Source organism: Pezoporus occidentalis, unplaced genomic scaffold (assembly GCF_034315485.1).
Source record: "Pezoporus occidentalis ecotype Australia unplaced genomic scaffold, CSIRO_AGI_Poc_V1 ctg128, whole genome shotgun sequence".
Lineage (NCBI taxonomy): Eukaryota > Metazoa > Chordata > Aves > Psittaciformes > Psittacidae > Pezoporus > Pezoporus occidentalis.
In genome coordinates, this window is record NW_026913082.1 from 1,640,985 (window position 1) to 1,668,025 (window position 27,041).

The 27,041-nt window shown below is 42.9% G+C and overlaps 2 protein-coding genes and 1 non-coding gene across 6 annotated transcripts in view; 1 reads left to right on the forward strand and 2 right to left on the reverse strand.

The window, feature by feature from the left end:
- Positions 1-4,600, reverse strand: part of TRRAP (transformation/transcription domain associated protein) — a 99,777-nt gene extending 95,177 nt beyond the window's left edge. For 3 of the 4 annotated variants that reach the window (XM_062608002.1, XM_062608000.1, XM_062608001.1), the window contains exons 1-4: positions 4,386-4,599; positions 4,039-4,125; positions 3,265-3,415; positions 2,864-2,913 (exon numbers count right to left, since the gene is read on the reverse strand). In XM_062608002.1, coding sequence (XP_062463986.1) covers positions 2,864-2,913; positions 3,265-3,364 — 150 coding nt within the window. In that variant the 5' untranslated portion in view covers positions 3,365-3,415; positions 4,039-4,125; positions 4,386-4,599. Of the gene's footprint in view, positions 1-2,863; positions 2,914-3,264; positions 3,416-4,038; positions 4,126-4,385 lie in introns of all 4 variants that reach the window. The other variant, XM_062607999.1, reaches the window with a different exon arrangement.
- Positions 2,991-3,139, reverse strand: LOC134158272 (small nucleolar RNA ZL1). The gene has a single exon (XR_009962690.1). It is a non-coding gene; the product is annotated as a small nucleolar RNA ZL1 (small nucleolar RNA).
- A 562-nt stretch (positions 4,601-5,162) lies between the features above and the next one.
- On the forward strand, positions 5,163-15,541 carry TMEM130 (transmembrane protein 130). The gene is made up of 8 exons (XM_062608003.1): positions 5,163-5,546; positions 7,242-7,532; positions 9,393-9,561; positions 10,073-10,242; positions 10,886-10,970; positions 12,869-13,071; positions 14,120-14,232; positions 14,968-15,541. The coding sequence occupies exons 1-8, from the start codon at positions 5,471-5,473 to the stop codon at positions 15,142-15,144; spliced, it is 1,284 nt and encodes a 427-aa protein (XP_062463987.1). The 5' UTR covers positions 5,163-5,470; the 3' UTR covers positions 15,145-15,541.
- The last annotated feature ends 11,500 nt before the right edge of the window (positions 15,542-27,041 follow it).

A 27,041-nucleotide genomic window follows, 5' to 3' on the forward strand; every position in this document is an offset into this window, starting at 1 on the left:
TTTTTATCCCAAGGGCTTTCAAGAAAGCAGACATATCATGAGAAAGGTACAAAGCTTTTTAAATGCATGTGCTAGTTTTGGCAGGGACAGAGATAATTTTCTTCGTAGTAGCTGCTATGGGGCTACATTGTGGATTTGTGCTGAAAACAGTTTTGATAACACAGAGACGTTTTTACCATTGCTGAGCTTTACACAGAGTCAAGACTTTTCTGCTCCTCACCCCAGGAGGCTGGGGATGCACAAGGAGTTGGATCCAGGACAGGTGATTCAATCTGACCCCAGGGATATTTCATACCATAAGATGCCATGGTCAGCATACAAAGCTTCCCTTCCGATACTCTCCCCCATACCAGCAAAGGGGCTGAGCAAACAGCTGTGTGGGGCTTAGTTGCCAGCTGTAGTTAAACCATGACAATGCAAGACAAGATAGCATGAACAAATAGTTTAGCCTGCATCTTTTCTTCATCTCAAACGTCTTCCAAAAAAAGTCTGTCTGCATCTTCTCCTCCTTCACCTCCTTTACAGTCTTTCCAATTCTGAATGATTCTTAACCTCCTCAAGTTTACACCATGAGCATGGTTCCACTTTGGAGGAAGAAAGGACTGAAAAAGTTTCGAAGAAGAAATGAAACAGGTATTGCTGCATTCTTGGAAAGTGGCTCACAAATCCATTCCAGGAAAAGTATAGTTTTACAAATCCAGCTTAAATTTCTGAAAGCACCTTCCCAATAACTGCTAAACAGCAAGGACCAAAAGATTAGCATAATTCCTGCTACCCATATGAACCATACAAGAAACTAAAACCCCCACTACTCTAACAGAGTTCAGAATAACGCTGCTGGCACAAAATGTCAGAAGCAGCAACAGAGGCTGATTCTGGAAGTTTTTTCTCCTCCAAGCCGAAGACTGGAACAACAATGAATACACTCCTCTTTCCCCATCTGGAATTCAGAATCTCTATGAAGAAATTAAGAAAGAAAAAAAACAAACCCTCAAACAAATAATTTCTCAGAAACAAGACTCAAAACTGCCAAGTGTGTCCATCCAGAAATTAGTTTAGAAGAGAAATAACCTCTACTAGCCCAGAATGCCATAACAACCAGCCCAACAACTGGCACTGCCAAGCGGATAATGTTAAGGTGGAGCACATCAGTTTTAAACCTCACTTCCACAAGTCCTCCAGAATCATGAATCTATCGTCAGTCCTTCCCCTAACTAGCAAGACATCCTGATCAATAATGCAGCCGAGAGAATTTGAACAGTTAATTTTTGAAACGAAGTAAAAACTAAAATCAAATAAACAAAAATAATCATTTGAAGTGGAAAATAAAACCCGAGGAGCTTTACAGCTATTGGAAACTGAAGCAGGCAACAGAGTTAATAAGGAGACTAGGGAAACAGAAGACGAAAAGAAACCATCCAGCATTAACAAAATGCAACAACACTGCCCACAGCCTCTACAGAAAAAATCAAACTACAACTATATTAGTGGATCCTTCTTGCTCCCTCAAGTGTTTTCCAGCAAATAGAGCTGTACTTCTGTACAAGTCAATTCATCACCTCTTTGGGTAGGACCACACTACAGAACCAAGTGAGTTACAACAGAATGTTATCAAAGCAAATATTGAACAAGTCCTTCCCTACTGAAAACAAAAGCAAAGAGAATCAACTAAGCCACGAGATTCTAAATAGATCATTGGACTAAGCTGTTAAAACTGTTCTTTTAGTCAGATAAATTTTGTTGGAGATGGCAGGTCAGCTTAAACAGACACAAAACTCCACACGTATATTTTTAGATAGTCACTTACGGTACTATGAAGCTCTGCAATATGCTCTCCATGTGCATATAGATGCAGAACAGACACCTACTTAATCACTTAAACACACTAAACAAGAATTGAGCCTTTAACTTTTAGGTTGGGTTTTTTTTGTAATACAGTTACACCACCTTTGAATTTATTCCACCAATAACTCAGAAACAACTAAAACGGGCACAGCTTTCAACATCCTGCACCTACTGGATGCAACCTAGCATAAAGCTTACTTGAAAATATCCAAAGACATTAAACAGGATCAGAATATGTATTTATGCTTCTTTATCATGGACTATGCAAGATCACTTCAAATAAAGCAGTTAAGGACAGAATATGTCACAAAAGTAGCACTTTTTTTTAATCACAACATGACTAAAAAACTAGAGATAATTATAGTCTGAGAGCTAGAATGACATTCTAGATTCTAGGATCCTGAACTTCTTACAAAATAACCAGTTCTCCATAATTTCAAAACAGACACATAACAAAGTGTAATTTATGCTAACAGAGTTGGATTAACTTTTGTCTCTTTTTCTGCTGCTCATCTAAACTTAACAGTCCATCACCATGCAAAAGATGTCACGGGAGCCATCTCCACTCCTGACGTCAGATCCTGTATCTGACAACTCCCTCGGTTCCATACTATGGAACTACTCACAGGAACCAGAGAGGCTTCTGCTTCGTAAGAGTACAATAAACATTTGAACTAAATCAAAGAAGCTTTAAATACAGAAATTTCATATTCGAAATTCAAGAAAAATCAATTTCTTCACCTTTATTTAAATGCTTACTGAATAAAGATCAGAGAATGAAAGACCTCTCCAAGTACATTGTAATTCTTCATTAACCTGGCTAATTCCTAAATACAAACCTAAAATCAGTGACTAAAGATTTACAGTTATAAGTCACAAGATACTAATATTAACATTGTACTCACATAACATCAGAAATCAAACCAACAAATGTTAAGCACTAGGAAGATTGTCATTTCAGAAAGTTAGGGGGTTTTCGTGGGCCTTCATTTGGGTTGTTGGGTGTTTTTATATTTACCTCAAAATTCTCACTGACTTCTTGCATCATTTTCAATTTGGTTTCATCAGCTGAAAATGAAAATTTGAGCAAAAAAATTAAATATAAAACTACATCATGAATGAAAACACCAGACTCATTGATCAAAGAAGCAATCAGATCTTATCAGTTTAGCTATCACTGCCAAATTATAAGGCACACAATTCTCACAATCAACCATCACACAAATGCACACACACACACAGAGAGCTTGCTCACTTTGGCTCATGCAAGTATTACTCATCATTTTGCTTCTTCAAAAATCAAAAATCAAATGGAATGCATAGTGAATTCAACACATATTTATCAACTGTCTAAACAATACTGCAACGTTTGTGAAACAAACTATTGAAGGACTTTCAATAGAAAAAAAAGTATCTTACGTGTATTGACATCTGTAAGAGCAGCCACAAACTGAAGGTATTTTTTCATCAAAGTGGTTTGGTCCACCACTGTAGGCCCTTGCGCTGAAACGAATGCCATCTTGGAGGATGAAGGATCAGCTTTCAGTACCTAAAATCAAGATTAATAAACCTACAAAAACATAAAAAAAAAACCTTGTAAATTTATATGTTTGGTCAACATCAGCTACTACATCACCTACATCCATTCTTTGGACACACTGAAAAGGGTACATCTTTCCAAAAGGAAAGCCTACATATATAATGCCAAGTATTTGCAGCACTCGGTATCACTGGAACACACTTGTAGACAGAGGTGGCTGCTGGGCTCTTCACACCACAGCACAAATATTCACGCGTTTCCTTTGGTCCCGTTTCTCCCAGCAGCAGCAGCAGCAGCTCGGGGATGCTCCTTGCACTGCACAGCTGTTATCTTGTCCAGTCGGACCCCAAACTCGCAGGTCCCCTGGGAAACATACCGTCAGGACCCACGCCCAGAGGTGCCGGGAGCTGTCCCGCCGCCGCAAGCTGCCTTTCTCACTTGTAAAGAGACCCGAAATCCAATTCAGACGGGAAAACCGGCGACCTCTCTCCTCACCTCGACGCTTTCCTGTCAACTCGCCTCACAGCCCGCTTCAGCCCAGGCACCCTTAGCCAGCGACCAACAGCTGGGGGTGCTCCGCAAACATCCCCCCAGATCCCTCCACGGCTGCCCCAGGGTCGGGGCACTGCCCGCTGGGCCCCGCGCCCCCCTACCTTCCCCGACGCAAAGCTGGTGGCCACCAGGTCGCTCCCTGCTGCCAGGGCCATCACGCCGATCCCATCCCCATCGAGGAGCCTGTCCTGTGGACACGAACACCCGTGAGCGGCGGCCACAAAGGACTCCCCATCACTCAGCCCCCCCGCATCCCGGCCGGAGGCCTCCGAGCGTAGCGCTGCCAGGGCTCCGGCCCCTTCCTCCGCCCCGCGGCGCACCGGTTCCGCCCCGCGTTGCGCCGGGCCTCGCTTCCCATGGCTTCGCTTCACCCCGCGCCCGCGACATGCCCAGGCCCATACGGAAGCGCTGCCGCCCCCTGCGCCCCTCACGCCGCGCCGCCCCTCACCCCGCGGCTCCCTCGGCCCAGCCAGCCTCTGCCCCCCAGCTCCCTCCTTTGTTGCTCCCGGAGGCCGGCGGCAGCGCATGGGCGCAACGGAAGCGCGAGAGCCCAGTTCCGGCCGCCTCCTCCCGCCGCCCGCCTCCTCCGCATCTCCCCGGGCGGAGGCGGGCTCTGAGGCCCGCAGCGCCGCCCGGTACCCTCGCGGTGCGGGGTCCCGCAACCCCCGGCCACCCCCTGCCCTGCCCCGCCGCAGCCAGGAAGCGCGCTCGCCAGGTCCCGCCGGGTCGTGCTGCGAAGCCGAGAAGCCGGCCGCATCCCTCCCCTCAGAGCCGGGGTGTCCCCTAACGCAGCGGTCGCCGGGGACGACGCCGCTAACCGAGTTACCGCTGTCGCGGAATTACCCCGGGCAGACGGGGCCGTAGTCGGTTCCCCCTGCAGGCCCAGGCCCCTGCCGAGGGACCGCCCCGCCGATGCAGTCGCGACCCGGCAGCCGCCCGGGGGAGCGGCGATAGAAGCGTCTCCGCACTCCGGGGAACCCGGAGCAAAGCCGGTGGAGGGTGACTGATCTGTTAAAAAATACATATACAGCCAGGAGCAAGATAGGGCTTCCAATAAGTACTCAGAACAGTTAAAACCAAGCTGCACTGCGTTTGCGGGAGCCGTTTTCCCGGCTCCCTACAGAAGCTCCCGTTGCGCACCTTGCAGGGAGTCGCCAGCCTGGACGTGGAGCGTCCGCATAACCGCGGCGAACTGTCCGCGACTGGGGCGTCCTCAGCCCTAATACTCCATCTGCCACCAACCCCAAAGCACGGTCTCTGCGCTCGAGGCTGTGCCCACCCCCTCCGCGGATGGGCGGCATTTGTGCTTTGTATTTATGTGTTTAACTTTTAACCCCCCCGCGGCTCTGCAGCATCCCGTTCTGTTGGCAACACCGGCAGGAAATTCCCCGGGAGAGGCCAGCCGGGCGCTGCCGCGGGGGAGCGTCCCGGGCAGCGGACGGAGGTGTCGCAGTACCGCGGACTGCCTCGGGGCAGCGCCCGGCTCCGGCGCGGCGATACTCGGTCCCGGACCCACCGCAGCAGTGCGTGGCTATGGCCCCCGCCGCCCTGGGCATGCTGCTGCTGACCTGCGTGCTGCTGCTGCTCGGCCGCGCCTCCCCGGCGGCTGGTAAGCGACCGCCGGGGAGCGGGCGATGGGGGGTGAGGCGGCGGAGCGAAGGCGCGTAAGGTGCTTGTGGGAGGGTGATGGTTCCCTAACCCAGGCTTGCGAGCTATGACAGGGGATAGAGAGTTCCAAGCACTTTCTCAGACTTAGATCTCGGGCCCTGCGACCTTGGTGCTGTCGCTAAAGCTGGGGCATCCTGGGGAGCTAGGGATCTGCTTTGCACTTCCTCACCCAGAAGCTGCACTTCTGCCTCCTCCACTGACCCAGTGCCGCGGGTCCCAGGGCATCTGTGCATCCTCCATCCCTCGCTGTGCAGGATTCTGCAAAGAGAGGTCGGGAAGGTAGAAGGAGTCCCTGAATTGGATGAAATGTCTCGTTCTGCTGGTGACTCATTGAGTGACCTTGGTTTAGCCACTTAATCTCAACTGCTGCAGTTGTTGGGCTTCAGTGTGGCCCTGGTTTGTAAAGCACCGCGATAACCTCCAAGGAGAAGTGCTAGATAAGCACGAGTTAGCTGGCTATTTTTTTCCCAAGTTCTGCTGAAACAAAGAGGAGGGTAGCCTGATTCTTCTAGAGACATGAAACTTCTCTGTGCCAGACCATCAAGTCACGGGCATTTCTCTATTAACTCAAAAATCTGAACTCAGGGCCATTCCCTTTTGAAATGGAATTCTTGCTCAGGCACTAAAACATTACCTCTCACAGTCATTTTTCAACCAGATTTGCTCAGCGCCTGCAATATGTGAAATAAAAGGGGGGCACTAAGTAGATGCTTTGCGTTCTCTTTCCACCCCATCCAAAGCTGATGGGTGCAGGAAAGCCAGCACAGGGTTAGCCTACCCCAGTGTTCCATGTTACACGTCATAGAATCGTAGAATCATAGAACCGTTAGGGTTGGAAAGGACCTTAAGATCATCTAGTTCCAACCCCCCTGCCATGGGCAGGGACACCTTACGCTAAATCATATTGCCCAAGGCCTCATCCAACCTGGCCTTGAATACCACCAGGGATGGAGAATTCACAACCTCCCTGGGCAATTTATTCCAGTGCCTCACCACCTAATTTCCTACTTATATCCAACCTAAACTTCCCCTGTTTAAGTTTTAACCCTTTACCCCTTGTCCTGTCACTACAGTCTGTAATGAAGAGTCCCTCTCCAGCATCCCTATAGGCCCCCTTCAGACACTGGAAGGCTGCTATGAGGTCTCCACGCAGCCTTCTCTTCTCCAGGCTGAACAACCCCAACTTCCTCAGCCTGTCTTCATACAGGAGGTGCTCCACTCCCCTGATCATCCTCATGGCCCTTCTCTGGACTTGTTCCAACAGTTCCATGTCCTTTTTATGTTGAGGACACCAGAACTGCACACAATACTCCTGGTGCAGCAAGGGAACTTGCTCTGTGTTGTCTAGTTCTGCCTGTAAAACCTCATCAAAGTTTTTATCATATTCTAATCTGAAGCTCCCTGCTACTGTTAACATTTCTAGGAGCCAGTCTAACATGTTGTTTAATGCTACTTGTTTGAACTCATATATAGATGCAACAGCTCCTTTTCCAGATTTTTAAATGTTAAAAAAGAAGTAATATACTAACACATAACTACAGCTGACTAGTTAAAATGTGTAAATAAATGAATTTAAAAATGCAATACAACTAGGTGTCGGTTTGTTGGGTTTTTTTTCTTCGTATGATTTCCACAGAGAAGTATATTCTGGAGATAACCAACAATGGTCCCATCACAACGGGAGCTCAAGCCACTGTTCACGCCAGTCTAAGTATGAAGAATGAGAATGTCACATCAAACTTGTATCACTTCAACTGGATTTATGCTCCCCTGATTCTGATAGAGAAATCTGAGCAGCAGTTTAACTCCATAATGAATGTGACTGGTGAATTTCCTGGGACTTTTCCCATATCTGTCTGGGTGACTCACAGAAACTGCTGGTTATGTCGGCCGGTTGCTAGAAATGACACCGTGCTTAAAATTACAGGTAAAATGGCTTTACAACTTCTGTGTATTCAGGAATTCAGTATAGATGAGGATGCTTGCTTCCTTTGCTTGCATCAGAAACATGAAAGCCAGGCATAAATGTGGCTTCTGCCAACATACTTTGATTTGTATACTCCTTTGATGGAAGGTGGTTTTGGATGGCATTGTACTAACTGGGCTGTGCTGTAGCCTACCTGCATACAGGAAGCAAGTGTGATCCTGCCCATGTTTTCTTACTTGTTTCATTTAGAGAAAATGAGCTAGAAAACAGATGCTTCAGTAGCTGCAGTTCACACATCAGTGTTGTTCAGTGATGTCCAGACTCCTAAAACAATGCTTCCTGTACTGTTTCTTGGCATTTCTAAAGTTAGTATGACCAGCAGCAGTGACAATCTACTGATTTTTCCCATTGCATGACACAGCAAAAACTTAGGCCATCAGTTCAACAGAGCCATTACATTTTCTTTTCAATCTCTGAGTGTACTGAAATTGGATGTGAAGTCATGGCTGCATTTCAAATAATTAAGCAGCTTACTGGGAACATTTATAACCATAAATATATATTTTTTGACAAACTGACCAATGTTGTGATATGGTTAACCTAATCACTGATACAGGATTGACATGAAATATCATTTGATATCTTCCCACAATCCCTTCTTTGAGAGACTTATAACGATATCCCTCTAACCCTGCATCCCGGTGCTCAACTTACATACTCCAAAATAGACTCAGCTTCCAGCCAATGATAAGGACATGGAGGAAGACAAAAGAGATAACCATAGGGCATAGCTGACATTTTAGCTATTGAGATTTTTCTCCGAGAAACACCAAGCTTACTGGATAAGTCTGATAAAAGTATACACAAGATCTTTTCTCTGTTAAGAACTGCTGCTATGTTGAATGTCTACTTATTCATTTCTTGCTTTGCATTGTCATATTCTCATGCTGCAAGCAAAAGGAATAAAAGTTTTCCATAGCTGTAAAAGGTAAGATCCCACTGCACCTTTCTGCTTTCCCAAGCAAGAGCACCTAGTGGGGTTTTGCAGGTGCTCAAAGGTAGTTGCCAATAACTTGTATAAATTACAAGTCCGGTTAGTTCTGAATTACTGGCCCCATTCTGAAGCATTAATTGTGATTCTTATTAGTGCATCATCAAGAGAACAGTTAACCAAATTTAATGAATTGTTAACAGGGTAAGAATCTGTTGTTGGTAATTAATAGGCCATTAATTTTATAATAAGCTGGTATGTGTATCATCATAAAAACCTCTTTATTGATAGGTTAAAGAAGAGTTTTTAGATCAGCCTTTGTAGCCCTTGTAGAAAACTCTAGCATAGGATCTGCCACAGACATCAAAATTTCTGCCTTTCAGTATTCACAATATATAGCACATCTGTTATTCATAGTAGTCAAATTTTCATTTCTATGGAAGTAGCTAAAACTAAAAGCCAAAAAACAGCAACATAAAAGTCCCACAAAAGAAACAAACAAAATCTGCCACCCCAAACATGAAGGGTGGGTCTATTGGTTTGATTCTGCATCCCTTTATCTAGATACTTGTGTTAATCACAGTTCTTTTTAAATCCATAGTAAAAATTGGCATTAACTTTAATCAGACCAGGATTATTACTCTTAGTTCTACTAGAAGCTTTATCATGGCCCATTGTATTAACCTAAGCAAGTAATTTAATTTCTCTGCTTCACTAACACATGTAACAATACTGAGTAATAGATATAAAATACACTTAACCACTTGGACTAGGACCTAAAAAGACTTATGCAGTACATTTTAAGTAATGTTTTGCTTGCTATGAAAGTGATTTTTGTTGTCATTCTTCTTCCATCTTATCACCTGCAGAATTTATCACAGGGAATCTTACCATTGCCAAGATAGAACACAGTAGATTTATCACACATGGTTCTAGCTCTTCCACGGGCCCTGTGACCCGTATTTCCTTCTGTCTTCATGACCCAAGTCATTACTTCAAGTCAGCATCCTTTGTCTACAACTGGGATTTTGGAGATGGGTAAGTGTGACTTCTTTGTTTACTTTAAAGAGTATTCAAGATGGCTCTGATTCAGATGCCCATCTAGGAAAAAAAAAAAAACAATTAAATCATAGGACAAAATTAAATCATAGGATTTAGTCTTTGAAAACTGCTTTTTTTCTTTTTTTTTTTTAATCCTCCCACTCCCACCATAGTGCTTTAATTAGCTCATAGGCCACCTGCTGTAAAAGTAGTTCTTATAATTTACTGGCTATTTCTGTTTCATTTTGTGAATTCTTTTAGCACTAGATTTAGGTTCTTTGATCAAAAATGCATAGATATGCTCTGGGTCATATACTGATAGTAGTTCTGTCGGTGGTGACACAGACATTAATCCTTACTGATACGGACATGAAGTAGAGCTAGAATCACAACAGACTGTGGCATTCTCTTTAAAAAACGTGTTAGAGCTTGTCGCTTTTAAATCAGAAATATGCAATTACTTCGTAAAAGGTGATTTTGGCTTTAAATCTTTTCATGTTGCACATAGAGTTTATCAGATCACGAAGCAACCCTTTATCTACTATAACCACTCTACCATGGGGAATAGCACTGTGCATCTTAAAGTCATAGCTGAATGGGAGCAAATTGGAAGCATCATACATGAAAGAGAAACAGTGCAGAAAACTGGTGATTTCACTACTGCTCTGGAGCTGTTAGGTAATTATAAAACATTTTGCTTACTCAAACTGAACTTGCTATATAGCTACAGATACAATCTGTCTTTAATGTGATAATACAACTTTAGCATTGTTTCATGTGCAAGAACTGGTTGTTATTCAGTTAAGTGTTTCCATTGCAAAATGGACATCGTGCTGTTCGAGCACAGAAAAAAAATAGGAGAAAATGTATAAAATCTTATGTTTCTTTTTCATTTACCAAAAGTTTCACTGTCTTTTGTAACAGTCTCATATACACTTAAAACTTACAATAAAATGCTTACTGTAATTTATGGAGGATTTCTTTGTTTAATTTATGCCAGCTATTTAACTATTATTAGTTAAATAAGCATTAGGAAAGTCTTGTTAATTTGATCATGTTCAGGAGTAAACAAGCACATAACTAAAAATGTGAAGGATTAACAAAGTAGTTGATTGTATATTAAAAAGAAATCACAAATAATTCAGAAAACTTACAACAGCTCTAGCAGGAGGATTCTTTTTTGGGTGTGGTGTAAGTATTAATTGTGTGACTGATGGAGCTAAAACCTGCAAAGTCTGTGAAAATAAACCTTCACTGGAAAACCAGGGAATTTCAAGTTTACATGTGGAGTGTGATATGGTTTGGTTTTTCCCTTCCTCAGATGCTGTTCAAAGCATTAATGTAGTGGGCTCCAGAGAGACTCACGTAATGGAAGACTTGAATTTATCTCTTCATATCAATGGCACGTAAGTACAAACACAACTTTTTGCTCTGTTTTGTCTATTTATGTTCCTTTTTGTCTACTTTTTTTCCACACCGTTTCCTTAAAATAGTGAGTTGCACTCCACAGAACTATTTCTTAAAACAAAAATGAAATTTCCTTTGAACAAAATGCTATTGAATATTGGATTTTCCTGACCTGAAATACCGTGAACTCTCTAAGAGCCTGAAAGAGCCTCAATCTTTACAGAGAAGTAGAATCCTCCTACACAAAGCAAACGTTATTTTTATATCTTTGTAAAGAGAATGTTAAAAAAGAAATATGGGGAGGGGGGATATAAATACATTTTAAAACTTCCTTTTGAATTTTTCTTCTTGACCAGTTTCCCCACCATTAAATAAATTGTATTCAGAGCCCTGTTGCACAGCAGTTATCCTTGACTGGCTCATGGGCATAATGAGTCTGGGGAATAATTAAGGCAAAGCTGAGATTGCCACAGATGAAATAAAACAGAAGGGGTCCATGCAGGGATGATAATAGGAGAGTCATGAGCACCTCAATCCTATCACAAGCTCTCTCAAGCTGCAGCATTTAGAACATATCAGATGATTTTTGTAATTTAAATATCATTGAAACACTCAGGAAAACTTCTTCACTATAAAAACTCTATAACCACAGAAGTCATTTATACTCCAGAAGAGCAGAAGAGTGATGCTTACTTCCAGTTCTCCTACTGGGAGCTGTTGAGGCTAATGCTGGATTGAAAAAAAAAACCCAAACCAAATAGACCAGGGCTATTAGTGGAGATGTAGGATGGAGCAAGTAGCGCTCAGTACAGAATCGTTTGCCAAAGGCATAAATAGCCCCAATAGACAAAGCAGCACCATTTGCATTCAAAAGTGAATGCACATTAGCAGGAATGGAAACTGAAGGTGGCATACCAATAAATACAGACAGCCAAAAGCCATTGCAGGAGAACCTGAGATCTTTAAAGCAGGCTTGTCTTTAAGGTGGACAGTGTTTACCAGACCTAAACTCCTGGCCACAGGACTGGGACTGATGCAATAGGAGCTTATGATAGAGAAGCAATGACAAAGGCTCTAGAGATGTGTTATCAAAAACAAAGCTAGAAAATGAGCTAAACTCATAAACACACTGCTTTCTTTAGCAAATAATGTCCTAAAGAGATAAGGAACAAAATACTAATAAGATGGAGTAAAGAAAAGCTCTATCTGGTTGTCAGAATCAAAGTCCACAGAGCATAAGTCCAAGCAGAATCAGTTGGAACAAGGGTCTTAAAATGTAAATAAAAGGCATCAACTAGATATTGTGAGAAGACACATGGCCATGAAGTGGTTTGCACCTAGGCTACTTAGTAGCAAATAAGAACATACTTGTTATTATAAGAGAGTACTGTGACCCTTGCAATTTATTTGCATTTATTAGTCCATTGTACAAAACTCATCATACGTTCTTTCCAGTTCTGGTTGTGGGGATTTTATAATCAGAAGTCTTGGGTGTACTTCCATAGCACAAACAGTGATTTCTTCTGTGTGAAAAGAACAAAGGAAAAACAACCTATACTCCCTTGGAAGTGCAGGAAAAAAGATTCCTTTTATCATTATTGGAGAAGGACTATGGCATTTTCTCCAAAAAAGGCCTGCTTATGACCCATGAAGGTATTTATCTGTCATCTGAAAGGCTTGCTTTTGTAGAAGCATTACAAAGGACTTTCGCAATAGACAAATGTTATAAACTGAATGAGTGTGTAGTTAATTGCTTCTCTATTTGTACTTAGATTAACTTCATTATTTTCATAATTTTTATATTATTTTAATCAAGTGATTCATCAGCTCCTAGATGAAATTTTTGCAAAGTTTTCACCAATTTTTTTCTTTTATTTTTGCTTTTGTCTCATTTCAGCCCACCGCTGGCATTATGCTGGCTCATAAAGGCCGAGTGCATTCCACTAGAAGGGGAAAAGTGCCATCTTGTGGTAATTAATGGCTCCTGCTACAACCTTAGCCATACCTTCAGTGATGCTGGGCAGTATTGCCTCAGCGTCAGAGTGGAGAACGGCGTGACGATGCTACAGACGTACCATGAAATCAAAGTGTGGCCAACAGGTGAGAGGCAGCTGATCTGAGCAGCACAGGGATTCCCACCTGTCAGAGAACCAACAGCCTCAAACATGTCAAAGATAATTATGGATTAACCGGATAATTACGGATTAACCAGCCTGCAGATGAGGTTTCTGGAAACTGGTATAGATCCCTGAAAGCATAGGAAGGAGAAAAAGAAAGGACAGCCTATAATGTGCCTACTGTAGTTTCTCTGAGCTTCTTGCATCCTGCTGAACCCTTAGTCTCAAGAGTATCTTGAAGCTAATGAATTTCCTGGGAAGGTTGATTTACTTAAATGATATATTTTTTAGTTTAAATAGTCTGGCTTTTGTAGTTAAAGAGGGTAACTAGGAAACATATATGTTTATAACACTCCCTTAATTAAGCAGTCTCAATTCTTTTTGTTCACTTTAGCTCTGGATTTTTTTAAGGGTAGATTTTTCTAGGCCTCCAGTTCAGTGTAAGCTTCTGTTTCTCCAGCCAGGAATACCTGCTGGCTTCCCCATGCATGCTCACACATGCTCCCCTTGGGTCCCTGAATCATCTGAGAAAGAGGTTATGTGAAGAGGACCAGAGGACAGCCAGGCTGTGATATAGAATAGATATACCATCTCAACATGGGCCAACACTTGTATACAGACAGGGCAGCTCAGTCCAGAAGTCACTGATGAGCATTCAGGACTAAGTATGCAAATACTTTTTGATGGAGGCTGCTAGCTGCTGTGAAGATGAGGTTCCTTCCTGTCTTCTTTGGGTACCACAGAGGTACAAACACACTGGAGAGTTAGGACAAACATATGTAAAAGGGCGGAGATTTTTTTAGACTGTTAAAGGGAAAAGAGGGTAAAAAAGGTATGGGAAAAAACAATCTCACAATTCTGCATTCCCAGTTCTGAGATCTCAAAGATCTGAAGTGATCTGGGCTGAAAAAAAATATTCCTTGTTACACAGATGTAATTTGGTCTAAAAATATGAAAAATTCTCCTAAAACATCATTTCCTTCTCACTATATTGTATCACTCCATGAATGTGCCCTTGTGCTCTTTCCTAGGGATCCACCCAGCTTTCTTTGTCCTGCTCTGCATTGCTCTGGTTTCAGTGATGCTAGGACTGGTGCTGTACACAACCTTCCGAAGTAACACACAACAAAAAGATCTCGTGGAGGTATTCCATTACTCTTACTTTGAGCTAGGGTAGTAAGTAAAGACACCTTTCAGCCATGTCCCTTCTTTAATGTCCAGACTAAGAGCGGGAGGGAGCATTTCTCTAGTGTGTCTGATGCATTCCATGGAAACATCTGAACAGTGCAGGCAAACACTTGAAGCAACAGGCAGGCTTATGGCTTGTGGAGAACTATAATTCAAGTTGCCAGGCTATCATGGGCAGTTTGTTAATATACCCAAGCAGGTGCTTGCACTGAAGTATCCCTTCCAGAGGATCTGCCTTAGAGTTGTTACATGGAAGAAAGAAGGGGGATAACGAGACAGAATACAGGAGAGTAAAAAAGTCTAGGTGCATTACCAAAAGTGGCACTAAATTGTCACCCCACCCTAGTATACGACCTTTATCTCCTCAGCTCCCTTCCATCTCTGGTGTAGCTTTCACATGCTGCATTACTGTATTGGTAATAAGCATGAGCTCCTAAATCAAAAGTAGCTTTTATGGCCCTTTGGAAAGTACCTAAACCATTTCACATCATACCACGATATGAATCATATACCTCTAGAGAGACTACCTATGAGATGTGCAACAGGTATAAATCAGAAGTCTGTTTGAAGCTGGTGACTGACTGAAACTGGTTGAGGACCAAGTGCTGTTTCTGGCCCAAAGTATTTTTGCTGGACTTACTCAAGCCAGTGGGACCCAAATTAAAAACTCTCTTTGATGTTCCTTTTGCAGGTAGCTGACTTCGACTTTTCTCCACTGTCTGATAAAAGCCTGTCTTCTTATTCGGAGTCAGGCTGTGGCCAAATATGTTGCAGATCATGTTTGCCTCGGTCATCACAAGAAGTTGCCAGGGAGAGCCATGAACTTCTACATTCTTTTTACAAGCCAGTCAAAACATACACAGTGTGAAGAACACGATTGCACTTTGGTTGCACTAACTACCAAGTTTAACTTCCTCACTTATGATGAGTTAAAAGCCCAGTGCTGTATGAATGGCTTGGTTTTGCCAGTGCAATGAGGTTAAACACTTTAAGCCCAGCACCTGAACTAAAGAAGAGCAAGCCCTGAAACACAGTAAAAGTAGCTTTGTATTTTTAAATTATACGGGTGTGCACTTTTACAGCTGTAAATGCAGCATTTTATTCTTATGTAAGGTTCTTTTATGTGCAGGTTTGCTAAACTCACTACCTCTTGTAATTTCTCTGTTCCTTCTTCTGTCTGTTTCAAAGAAAAAAATGCTTAAGGCAAACTTACTTCTCTTTCCTGTTACAACAATATTACTGAAATGGAAGTCACCCAAAATGCTGTTGAATGTGTGTTTGTTCTAAGAAGGAACTGACTTGTCCAGGTTGAGAATGGCCTAAGTGCTTCCAACAAACCAGGCTACCTAGTTATCTTTTTCTGTCTTGGCTTAATAGACACCTTTTTTAAGGTAATAGGCTTAACTTTTAACCACAGGGACTGTGGTGGCTAGTGACCTGCTCATGGAGAGCTAGCTGCTAGCAGTATTTTGGTGGGATCACAGCACGTGCTGTAGAAGACTCCACGTCTCCAACACTTTGTGAAGCAGTGCACTGCTCTAATCTTGATAAGGAGCCTTTTTTCCCCCAAGGCTGTTCATTTTTCTTTCACATATTATTACCCAGCTAGTCACCAAAACTCCTTTTCCCAATAAAATACAGCAACCAGTAGCTCAAAGCTGCTTGGCGAAACATACTCAATTCAAATTTATACTCAATGTCGAGATTGTGTAAACTCCACGTATCTTCCTATTAGTTTTCTGCTCAGCCAGGCTTTGCCCCCTGCTATGAGGCACTTCAGAGTGCCCTGGAGGCTTTTAAACAAAAGTGCCTTTGTGGCCATTTATTTCTTTCAACATAACACACCTCCCTCACCTCTGATTTAAAGCCTGTGGGCTTGGTTTTTTCAAGTATGTCATAATATCTCCAATGCACCAACTGGGAAGTAACTGCCTGAATGTGAAGGGGTTTACCGTGAGGTTTTCAGGGTGCTCATCTCACACATTCAACTTCTATGTTTCCTCAGAGAAGCCCAGAGCTTCAGTTCATCTGTGAAGAAATTACACAACCTCAGAATGGCTTTGTTAATTAACTTGATAAATTCAAAATAGAATAGGATCACCTAAGATAAGAAATGATCCAGTAAAACAAAGGTTTTTGTCAAAAATACTTTTTCAAGGCAGAACTTTTGGCTTTTTTTGTTTTCTAAAAAGAATCTGTAAGTAAGCTTGTTGATTAGGAGTGGTATCTTTTGTGTTGTCAGTGCTCTGGTCTCAAACCCTATCTCCAGTCATATTCCGTCACTTCAGAATGTGCCTCTCCTTAGCACAGAAGCTATTGTTCTTGAGAGTTTCAGTATCATTGCTTATTCCTGAGACCCCAGACATCTGAGCCACTGCCAAAGGTGTATGACTTGTTCAAGGATGTCAGTGTGTTCTGTAAACAGCTGCATGGTCCTTGGGCACTGGAAATAACAGATTCCTGATGTGAAAAATGCAGCTCAGAGTAATAGTGGCTCTAGACAGACTGCACAGTAGCTCTCTGCAGCCAGAAGTTTAATTTGAGCTTCTTTTATTATGTCTGTGACAGACACATGGCCCTCCCTGCTATAAACACACCTAAAGACAACCCCTTGGCACACAAATGTGTAAAAATCCCTTTCTTCATATTGCACTCCTAGAAAAGACAAAAACTATGAGAGTAGACTCAGCTATAGATGCATGAGGTCATTAGGGTTGGAGGAAGATTTAAAAGGAGTAAAACCTATGCTCTGCCCATTTCCCATTAATACCCAGCTGATTCAAAAGGTATCATGGGGTGTTAGGCCACACACATTGTTTCTTTGGTTTTGTGTCTCCATGCTCTCCCCAGTACATGGAAACTGAAATACAACTGATCACACCAAACCTGGCTAAAGTGGATGTCAACCCCCAGTCAAGAAAAAAAATAAGAGGGGTGTGATGTTAGTGAGAGGAAAGAGAGGCCTAAGAAAATCCTCAATTTCCTATTGAGGAAATCAGAGCAAACATCCTTCAGAAGAGTACTGTCTCTTATTCTCTTCCCAAAATGAATAAAGGCTGGCAAAGGATTCAAATGATTCAGAAGGGTAGAAAAGATAAAACACTACAAAATGGTAAGTCAACATTACCAAACAGTGGAAGATGTTATTCAGGAGCAGATGGAAAAGAATAGAGATTAGAAAGAGAGACAGAAAATCAGCAGTGGGCAGTGGAGAAAGTACACTTAAAAGGGCATGTCAAGAAGTAAATTAACCAAGAAAACTTAAACAACCCTAACAAATTGAAGTATAAGTATGAGCAATAGTCACATGAACATGTTCCTGAATCCAGTATGAAACTGCTTCCTGCACAAAAGACTGATCTGTGGGTTCAATAAATGCCTCTGAAATTGAAGGCAAAAGGTAATTGAGCAGTTCAGGATATAGCAAGGAGATCAGTGGGACGTAACAAGGATCAGCAGGAGGATTCATTTTGTTAACCTTAGGAATCAATGACCTGGAGAAAGGAATGTTCAGCAAAACGATGAAACTCACTGATTCAAAACAGAGTCCAGTGAGCACAAAGCCAAAATGTGATTAAATTCAGGTGATAAGCAAGAGTGTGAGCAGATAAAACTTTATGTAATGAGAATTATTTACAAGGAAATGCATTTGAGAACAAAAACGTTCTGGAAAGACAGTATAAAAACACACAGTAAAGCAAAAGAACTTCTGTTATTCTGTAATTTGTCCTCTAAACAATGGTACCGGTTTGTGCAGTAGATATAGGGGCAAATTAGCCCTTTATCTTAACAGAAGAGTGCATAAGGCTCAGTGGCTGAGCAGGTCAAGGTCGAATTCTGTCTTTCATCCCTGGAGAGTAGATTACACAGCCCAAGCTATGACAACAGTGTGCATTCGTAAGACGTTGACTGCTTTTGTTGAATGCTATAGGAATGGAAATTCCTTCTGCAAGAGGAAGGTGAAGAACCTCATATTTAAATGCTCAGTATTATTATTAGATAATCAGCCAACACTTCACCTTGATTTTGGAGAGGCAGCGCCAGTTTCCGTGGAAACTGAAATCCATCCTGCAGCTGTCACAGGACTGTTTAAACCCCTCAGATCTCAGCTCTGACAGCACACCCAACGCTACCAACACGGGGTTTTAAACTGCAGTCACCAACACGCACAAGTTCCAGAAACTTCTGTCAGAGCTGGGTGTGCTTATTGCCGGAGTGCATAATTCCCACAGCAGTGTGCATAAGGAGAGCAGTGGCTGCATACAGTGGGTTTAGTGCAAAATACCATAGTTGCACAACTGACACAACTACCAGGGCAAGCTATACTGGAGCACCAGAAAAGATTACCCCAGCTAAATAGATTTCTAATGCATTTACTCAGGCATCCTGGGAGGTAGGGAAGTGATATTATCACCATTATCAGCGTTCACAGGAGGCCAAAGGGAGCCATGTAGAGATATGGAGTAGGTGTAGATACCTGCATAAAACCCAAGATTAATAAGACTTAGGAACCATGCAGACCATCTACCTACTCTTGGTTCTTTTTACAGCCTGAGGAGTGAGGTAAGCCCTACATTCAGGTTGTATTTTACAAAGAGCAAACTTAATATCACACCTACCTCCCATAGCTGGCCACAGTACAGCGTGGAGTTGCCATTTGTGCACTGCACAGCAGGTGTCTCCCACTGCACAGGAATAGTTCCACAATCTCCACACTCCCACAATGGCAGGCGTGAGCCACCGTTGAGACCGGGAGTCAATGTCTTTCTGCACACCTCGCAGTGGCATGTAAGCTAAATGCACAGCCAGCTGCGGTACAAGACACATACTATTCACAATACAAGTACTGCAGTTTTGGGTGCCACCCCAAGCAGCTATGAGGAATGACTTAGTGTTGATTGCTACACCCAGAAATGCTTGTCCCAGGTGGGGTGAGCTCTGCGTCTCTCAATGGGAGGCGATGGATGGACAGCCTGCGCAAGCTGCGCAGGTAACAACCCTCCTGGGAGAGAACTTTCTGTATGTTATTCAATGCACTTCACATGACAACACCCCATTCCACGCTCTCTCACATCAGTGCTGCGTGATTAGGAACTGGTGTGGGACTAGGCCCATTGCTGTGAATGAAAGCAGTATCATTTTCCTTAAGGGAAAGTAACTGTGAAGTTTCAATCTACAGTGATTTATCTTATATTAAGGATAATGAAGAAGAAAGCAGTGCACAGTATGAAACACAACTGAGTCTATACATTTCTTCAAATCATCTGAAGGTCCCCATTGCTCCAGTGGAAGGCCTCAGAAACAGGGAAGCAGAAGAAGCAACAAGCACATTCTGGTTTAATAGCTCTATAAGCTGAGTCCTTCCTGGTAATATAAATTAGGACTCTATCATTTGAGGCATCTTTTCAGCTACAATTCAGATACAAAATGAGAACTGACCACAGCAGTTAAAGCTCTCTTATCTGATAAACACATGTACTTAATAGCAAAGCAAAAAAATCCACAGGGTTTTAATGTCTTTTCGGTTTCCTGTCTTCTAATCTATTCTGCTTTCATTATATGCAAAGTACTTACAATGTTTTTTTGATTAAATAAAAAAGGAAAAAATAATATAAAAGATCCAAATGCACCTGGTAATTAAATAGCAATGCCCTTGCTTTCATTAAAGCAATCTTGATAAATTACAGTCTTCCCATACTAATTAACTTCAAGTTTAATGGATCTCTCTTACCACCCCAAGCTATGTAACAAAACACAACATGCTCAATTTAACAAAACCAAACCAATGTTGATACTGGCCAGTTTGATTCTCCTTCAGCAAAGCTCTCACCAGGGCTTAAGTGCAGAGGAGCAGACATGGAGAAGCAGCTCCTCAGGACAGTGGAAGGGTCTGAAGGAAAGGTAAGCAGCCTCGAGTCAGTGGAAGAGCCCAGTTCAGGAGCACATCAAACAGCCTGCAGGGAGCCCCTTCATTTGGAAAGCTGGTGGCTAACACAAGAAACTTTTCTTAGCCTACTGCCAGATTTTTAGCACGTGCAATGAATCCATTTGCAATTCACACTTGCAATGGATCCACAGCACTATTGCAGGTCACAGGGGACAAACAGGTCTGCGTTATGAAAGGCAGTGTGGCATGTTCTCTGCCACCCCAGGTGAGTGCCCCATGCAGAAACACTGCAATCACAAAGGCAGGTAGATCTGTGTTTCTGAACTGAACCCCAGCAGCACAGAGCAGTTCCTGGGAGACCATTAAAGTAAGGTATTTCTGTTACTAAATAATCTGTATGTTGAGGAGTTCTATAAGAAAGTAAATCCTAGTTAAAACATTGTGAGAAAATAGGACAGCAATCAGCCAAGACAGTATCAGAAAATGAACGACAGTCCCTGATCCTGGGGAAGAGAAACGGGTCAGTATAGACCCCTTGAGGCACCAGGGAGAGACTTGGATTTGTTTTGACAAAAAGCTGAGTTTTGACTCTGAAATTATTCCAGGAAGCAATACTTGTGGTATTTTGAGTTCTTTCTTGTGACCTTTTTCTCCCTCTAGCAACAGTAGGACAGTAATGCTTAACCCTGTCATACAACTGCAACATTTCTGTTATGAATAAAGTTGTTCGTGCTTGCTAACATAACTGTTTCCGATCACAACTCCACCTCTGCAGAAGGAGTGAGGCATCCACTTCCCATAGACAGCTTTCTGCATTCTGAAGTAGCCATAATATTGATCCAGGCCACACAGCTTGGATGGGGAGTGGGGAAACTTTCCGAGAGGCAAGTGGATGTGCGGATTGTCATTATTTTATTTGGATTTTATTCTCATCTCTCTGCTTTGTTCTTTCCTTCTCTTTGGCTTGGTAATAGGTAGTGGGTAAAACCTGCCTGCAGACAGGAAGACATCATGTAATTAAAGGTGTTCTATTTAGTTCTGTAGGGACAACATCCTTTTTCATAAAACACTTGTGAAAAATCAGGTAAGCAGTGCATACATTTTTTATGAATAGGAGGACCCTGAACTATTACTAATGAAGTACAGAAAGAAAAGACAGGACTCTCAGTAGGCAAATATCATTCATTAGATGCCTCCCTGGGGATGAAGTGACACTTACAATTGAGAGACAATAACTGCCTCCTACATTCCAATTGGTACCAGCAGGATGCCTATTTGTAAAGATTTGTGCTGCCTGTACTCTGTTAGTGTAAGATGCCACATAAATATTTTCTGACCTTTGCAGTAGATACTACCCTTTTTTTTCTTCCACAGACCAGCAGCCTGATTCTACCTTTTAAAGACACTGATCCTGCTGAAGAATGAGCACAAGAGCAACCCTGAGTGTGCATAGAACCACTGAAGTCAATGGACCTGCTGAACATGTATTCTGAATGTTTCCTGATCAGGGCTTTATACACATTACCCTTTACGACCAGACTTTTATGGTTCTTTTTGTAAAAGCATACCAGCCTTTTACTAAATACCTAGCACCAAAGATCAAAAGGCTTTAGAAATATGTCCCCTAAGGAAAGCAAAAAATGAGAACTTAGAAATTCAGTAATTTCAAAACTGATTAATCAAAGGTAGCTCTTTGATCAGTGAAGAAAGTCCTCAGTTCCAAAACAATGAGCACTTTAATAGGGACCGATTACATCTCTCTTGGGTATATTGTCCTTGAAGCATATATTGGGCTTTCATGGGTGTCACTATCAGGGCTGCCGAGGACTCCAAAGCATGTCTACTTTTCATTATTGTACCACCCGGAAACTCAACAGCTCCCTCCCATGTACTAACTGCTGCCACTGTTTGGCTTTCTGAAGTATGCAGTAATGTTTGCACTAAAGCTCCCTGTGGTTTTGTTTTTATATATATGCGTGTGTGTGCGCAGAGACATATACATGTAATATCCACTGCCATCCAAATGAGAAATGCACAGCGATTCCCTCCTGCAGGGGATCTTACACAACTCCTATTAAAAAAAAACACAACTGCAGTCACAAATAGCAGAGATTAAACAGCAATGTCAAGGTCTGAGAGGAGAGATTACAGATCCCATATCCGCAGATGTTTGCAGCCGCTGTCAGTCCTGTGATTTAGAGAGCTGTTCTCCCACGTCATTACAGGACAGGCAAACGTCTGCCACAAATAATCATCCACCCTTCCGCAGACAGCTTAGTTTGGATCAAACGGACCCTGTTCAAAACTTGCCATGCCTGTTGTAGAGGTGGCCACAGTTCCGTAACAGGGGAACTGAAACTCTCCTCCAGTGTCAAGAACTTGTCAAGGTGTAAGACTCAAGAAGGACACTTAATAACCATGCAAAACCAGCAGGAATTCACCCCTTGCACACTGCTCAGTTTGAGTTGCTACTGGATGATAAATTGTCAATTACTTTGGGAGGGTCGCAACTGCAATGGGAAGGCAATGGATGTGCAGTAGTTAACACCCAGCATTTTGCTGGTTTTCACGCCACAGATCTGCAAATTCTGTAAAAAGAAAAATAATTCCTGGGACTTACTGTCATGGAAGGAGAAACAACTCCAAAGCAAGCTTTTAAATTAAAAAGAAAAAAAATAACAGCAATATCAGGTCATTACAAAGGGACTTTCCATCCAGAAATAGACAAAAGGAGGCATAGCATCCTTCAGGGAAATATCAAAGTGGAGCAAAAAGCATAAAAAGCATGAGGCAATTCTATGGTTTGGAGATTTTCTGGGCAACATCTGTGCATCTGTAAAACAGACTCCTGAGAGCCAAGGGGAAAGACAGTGGTAATCAAGGCCTGTGTAGAGCATGACAGGGAGTTTTCAGAAAAGGTGGATATGGCCATTCACTGGCAATGACACAGCAATCACCCTCTGAAAGTGAGTTGAGATAGCTGATGCACACTGAGAAGGGTGTGAGTTCACAGCTCCTTTGCTCCTCTGACCTTGTTTTTCAGGGGGTGCTCTTCCATGCAAGGTGCCATTAGCCTTGGAGGGCTGGCCTCCTCCCACTCCAGCTGTGCCATGGGAGCACTCACTGGGAGCACTCACATGGGAGCCATTGTCCCTGTTCCTGCACTGGACCTGCCACACCAAGCAAAGTATGGGAGCATTCTCTAATTCACATCAGCCAAATTGCTGGGGCCAGTTTGCAACAGCCCTACTGATGTTGCGTGGAGACCTCATAGCAGCCTTCCAGTATCTGAAGGAGGCCTATAGGGATGCTGGGGAGGGACTCTTCATTAGGGACTGTAGTGACAGGACAAGGGGTAACGGGTTGAAAGTTAAACAGGGGAAGTTTAAATTGGATATAAGGAAGAAATTCTTTCCTGTTAGGGTGGTAAGGCCCTGGAATGGGTTGCCCAAGGAGGTTGTGAATGCTCCATCCCTGGCGGTGTTCAAGGCCAGGTTGGACAAAGCCTTAGGTGACATGGCTTAGTGGGAGGTGTCCCTGCCCATGGCAGGGGGCTGGAACTTGATGATCTTAAGGTCCTTTCTAACCCTAACTATTCTATGATTCTATTCTATGATTCTGTGTTGCCTGAAGCAAAAATGTACATGCTCATGCAAACCCATTCTGGCAGCAAATAGGATAGGGCAGCAACCTCTGGCAAAGAAGCACTGAGGAGCATCTGGATCAACACCACCTTCCACTGGCTCAGCTGGACCTGCAAAAGGGCATATGTCCAGGGCCTCACTGCTTTGTGAGTAAGCTGCCGCACACAAAGGCAGTCAGGGCACTAGCTGATGTGCTGTCGGATTACACACTGGTTTACTAATTGTTTACAGCAGCTTTGAACCAGCCTTTCTGTTCTCTTCCCTCTCTCCCCAGAACAGCAACTTTACTATGAGTAATTTGGGCAATATAGTATCTCCAGGGAACAAGAACATACAGAAGTCCCTCTGCAAACCCCAGCCACTATTCTGCTGTTCATTACAGTAACACATGGCAGCGTTTGAGCTGCAGAGAAACTTGAAAGAAAACAGAGCTGAGCAGCCCTGTCAGACTCAATCAACAAATGTACAGCAGGTTTGTCATTGTATAGAGCTGCACCTTTCTGCTGTTATATCTGAGACGCTCTGGGAGACACAAAATACCAAATCCCATGCTGATATGTGTTGGTCTGACTCCGCTGTGGTCAGCTCTGGTTTACACAACCCACGAGTCTTAAAAATGTTGAACCCCAAAATGTCACCTGAAAACCTGACTAAAGCATGCTCCATCATCTCCTTCAGGTTACTCGTAAAGGTCATAAACAGGCCACAGAACAGACCCTGGAGGACTGCACATGTTACATGTGCACTTTGAGTGTGATGAGGATCAATGTTCTATCATTGAAGGCAATGAGGTTGGTCAGGCTTGTTTACTTTTGGTCAACCTGTGCTGATCGCTCCCTATGACCTTCTCCTCCTTGTGCTCACAAGTGGAACAGTTAGTTGATGCAAAAGCTATGGAAAATTCAGCTGTCATTGGGTATTCCTATTCAGCAGCATAACCACAACCGAGTTTAGCAGTATCTATAATCAAAGCATCTTTGTTTCAAAGATGGATGTTATGTAGCAGACATGGGATGGCTGGCCATGGGTTGGCTGGTGCCAGAGTGAGCACTCTCCTAGCTGAGCAGGACCTACCAACTAAAATGGTTCAGTCATAAGACTTCCATCTGAAAATCAGACTTGAAAATAGCTCATGCTTCGCACTAAAAACTTAGTAGTTTTAGGCAATGCATGCATTTAACCAAGAGCTTCAAGAAGAGACATGCAAAAAATCGCTCTTTGGAAATCTTCCTGCTAGCCAAGGAATTGCTGTCTCTTACACAACATCCCAAATTTTGATGTATACTGTGGCACGTTCATGGTGCTGCATAATTTTTAAAGCAGATGGGGCTTGTTTAGTTCCAAAGCTCCCGAGAATGCCATTTTTAAATACAAATCTGGAAAATTTCCACGTAATTTATGCCACAAAGTTAGCATGAATTCACAGCAGCTGGATATGTTTCCCTAACTCACATACTCTGCGAACACAGCTTGTACCTACATACACATATCTATCATCAAGACAGATACAGAACCATGGAATGCAAATGTTTCATCATTGTGCATGTGGGACAGCTTTGCTACTTGCATGAGAGTTTACTTGGGGTTTCAAGGCAGGCTCTGGCATTAAGGATTCACATTCACTTCTTTATGCTGCACATGCCACACTTTTGAAACTGGTATAGATTTTTTCTGAGAATTTACTTTCTTATTTTAAGCAAGGCAATTTTTTATATTCCTTTTGCATTACAACCAAGTGCCTTGGTACCATCTGTCAAATTACTCACATGGAGCCATGAAAGCATTCTGAAATAATCTAATACGGGTGAGTGCTGCAATTTAAAATACTCCTAATTCAGGTTTGACATGGCTACTAATCAGGGCTCAAGATCAGAGGACAAAGAAGTATTTTCTCTTTCTAATGATATGCAGCACTGTAACTTTCAAAAAATGCAATGTATATATTATCAGCCCAGCACTCTCACAAGTCATGAAGTTTTGGAGCATGACATTGCATTGTTTGGATGTGGGGGAGCCTGCAGAGCCACAGCCACAACATTTTACATGTGATATATTCTTTAGCCTAGAAATGCGGGAGATATATGTAGCTATATATTTTTTAAAATTGCTTCCTTTCTCCTGAAAGGGAAGAAAGATTGTTAAGTGGTTTTATTGTGGCACAGAGGGAATCACACTGGCTCCGAGAGGAAATAACATTGCAATCAAAAAGCCTTCAAGAGTGCATCACGGATCCAGTAAGCTGCACTGAAACTACGCCTCGGTTTCCCTCTGTGGATTTGAGGGGGATGAGCTTTGGTGCTTTGGAGGAGGCAGAGATGACATGAGGGAATGGAGGAAAACAAGGGTCTTCACATTCCAGCCCCTCAGTCAGTTTGCCTGCAAACCCACAAAATGTTTTGAAAGCTAAAGCACAGGTAACTATAGTTTACACTATTCTCTCTCAAATAACTTTTAATTAATAACGTTTAATGTCAGGTTCACTGTCTCAGCCTGAAAGACAACTGCCGCAAAGACAGTCTGACAAGAAAACAAGTAAGCAGCTTTAGCTTAGGTGGCTTAAGAGGAAAAAGGAGCATCAAAAGGAGCATCAAAAGGAGCAGGTCAAAGGAGGTGATCCTGCCCCTCTACTCTGCTCTTGTGAGACCTCACTTGGAGTACTGTGTGCAGTTCTGGTGTCCTCAACATAAAAAGGACATGGAACTGTTGGAACAAGTCCAGAGAAGGGCCACGAGGATGATCAGGGGACTGGAGCACCTCCCGTATGAAGACAGGCTGAGGATGTTGGGGCTGTTCAGCCTGGAGAAGAGAGGGCTGCATGGAGACCTCATAGCAGCTTTCCAGTGTCTGAAGGAGGCCTATAGGGATGGTGGGGACGGACTCTTCATTAGGGACTGTAGTGAAAGGACAAGGGGTAATGGGTTAAAACTTAAACAGGGGAAGTTTAGGTTGGATATAAGGAGGAAATTCTTTCCTGTGAGGGTGGTGAGGCACTGGAATGGGTTGCCCAGGGAGGTTGTGAATGCTCCATCCCTGGCAGTGTTCAAGACCAGGTTGGACGAGGCCTTGGGTGACATGGTTTAGTGTGAGGTGTCCCTGCCCATGGCAGGGGGGTTGGAACTAGATGATCTTAAGGTCCTTTCCAACCCAGGCGATTCTATGATTCTATGATTCTATGAAAATGTACATAATATAGCATTTTCTAGCAAAACTGTTCCAAGAGTGCCTGGGCATTTT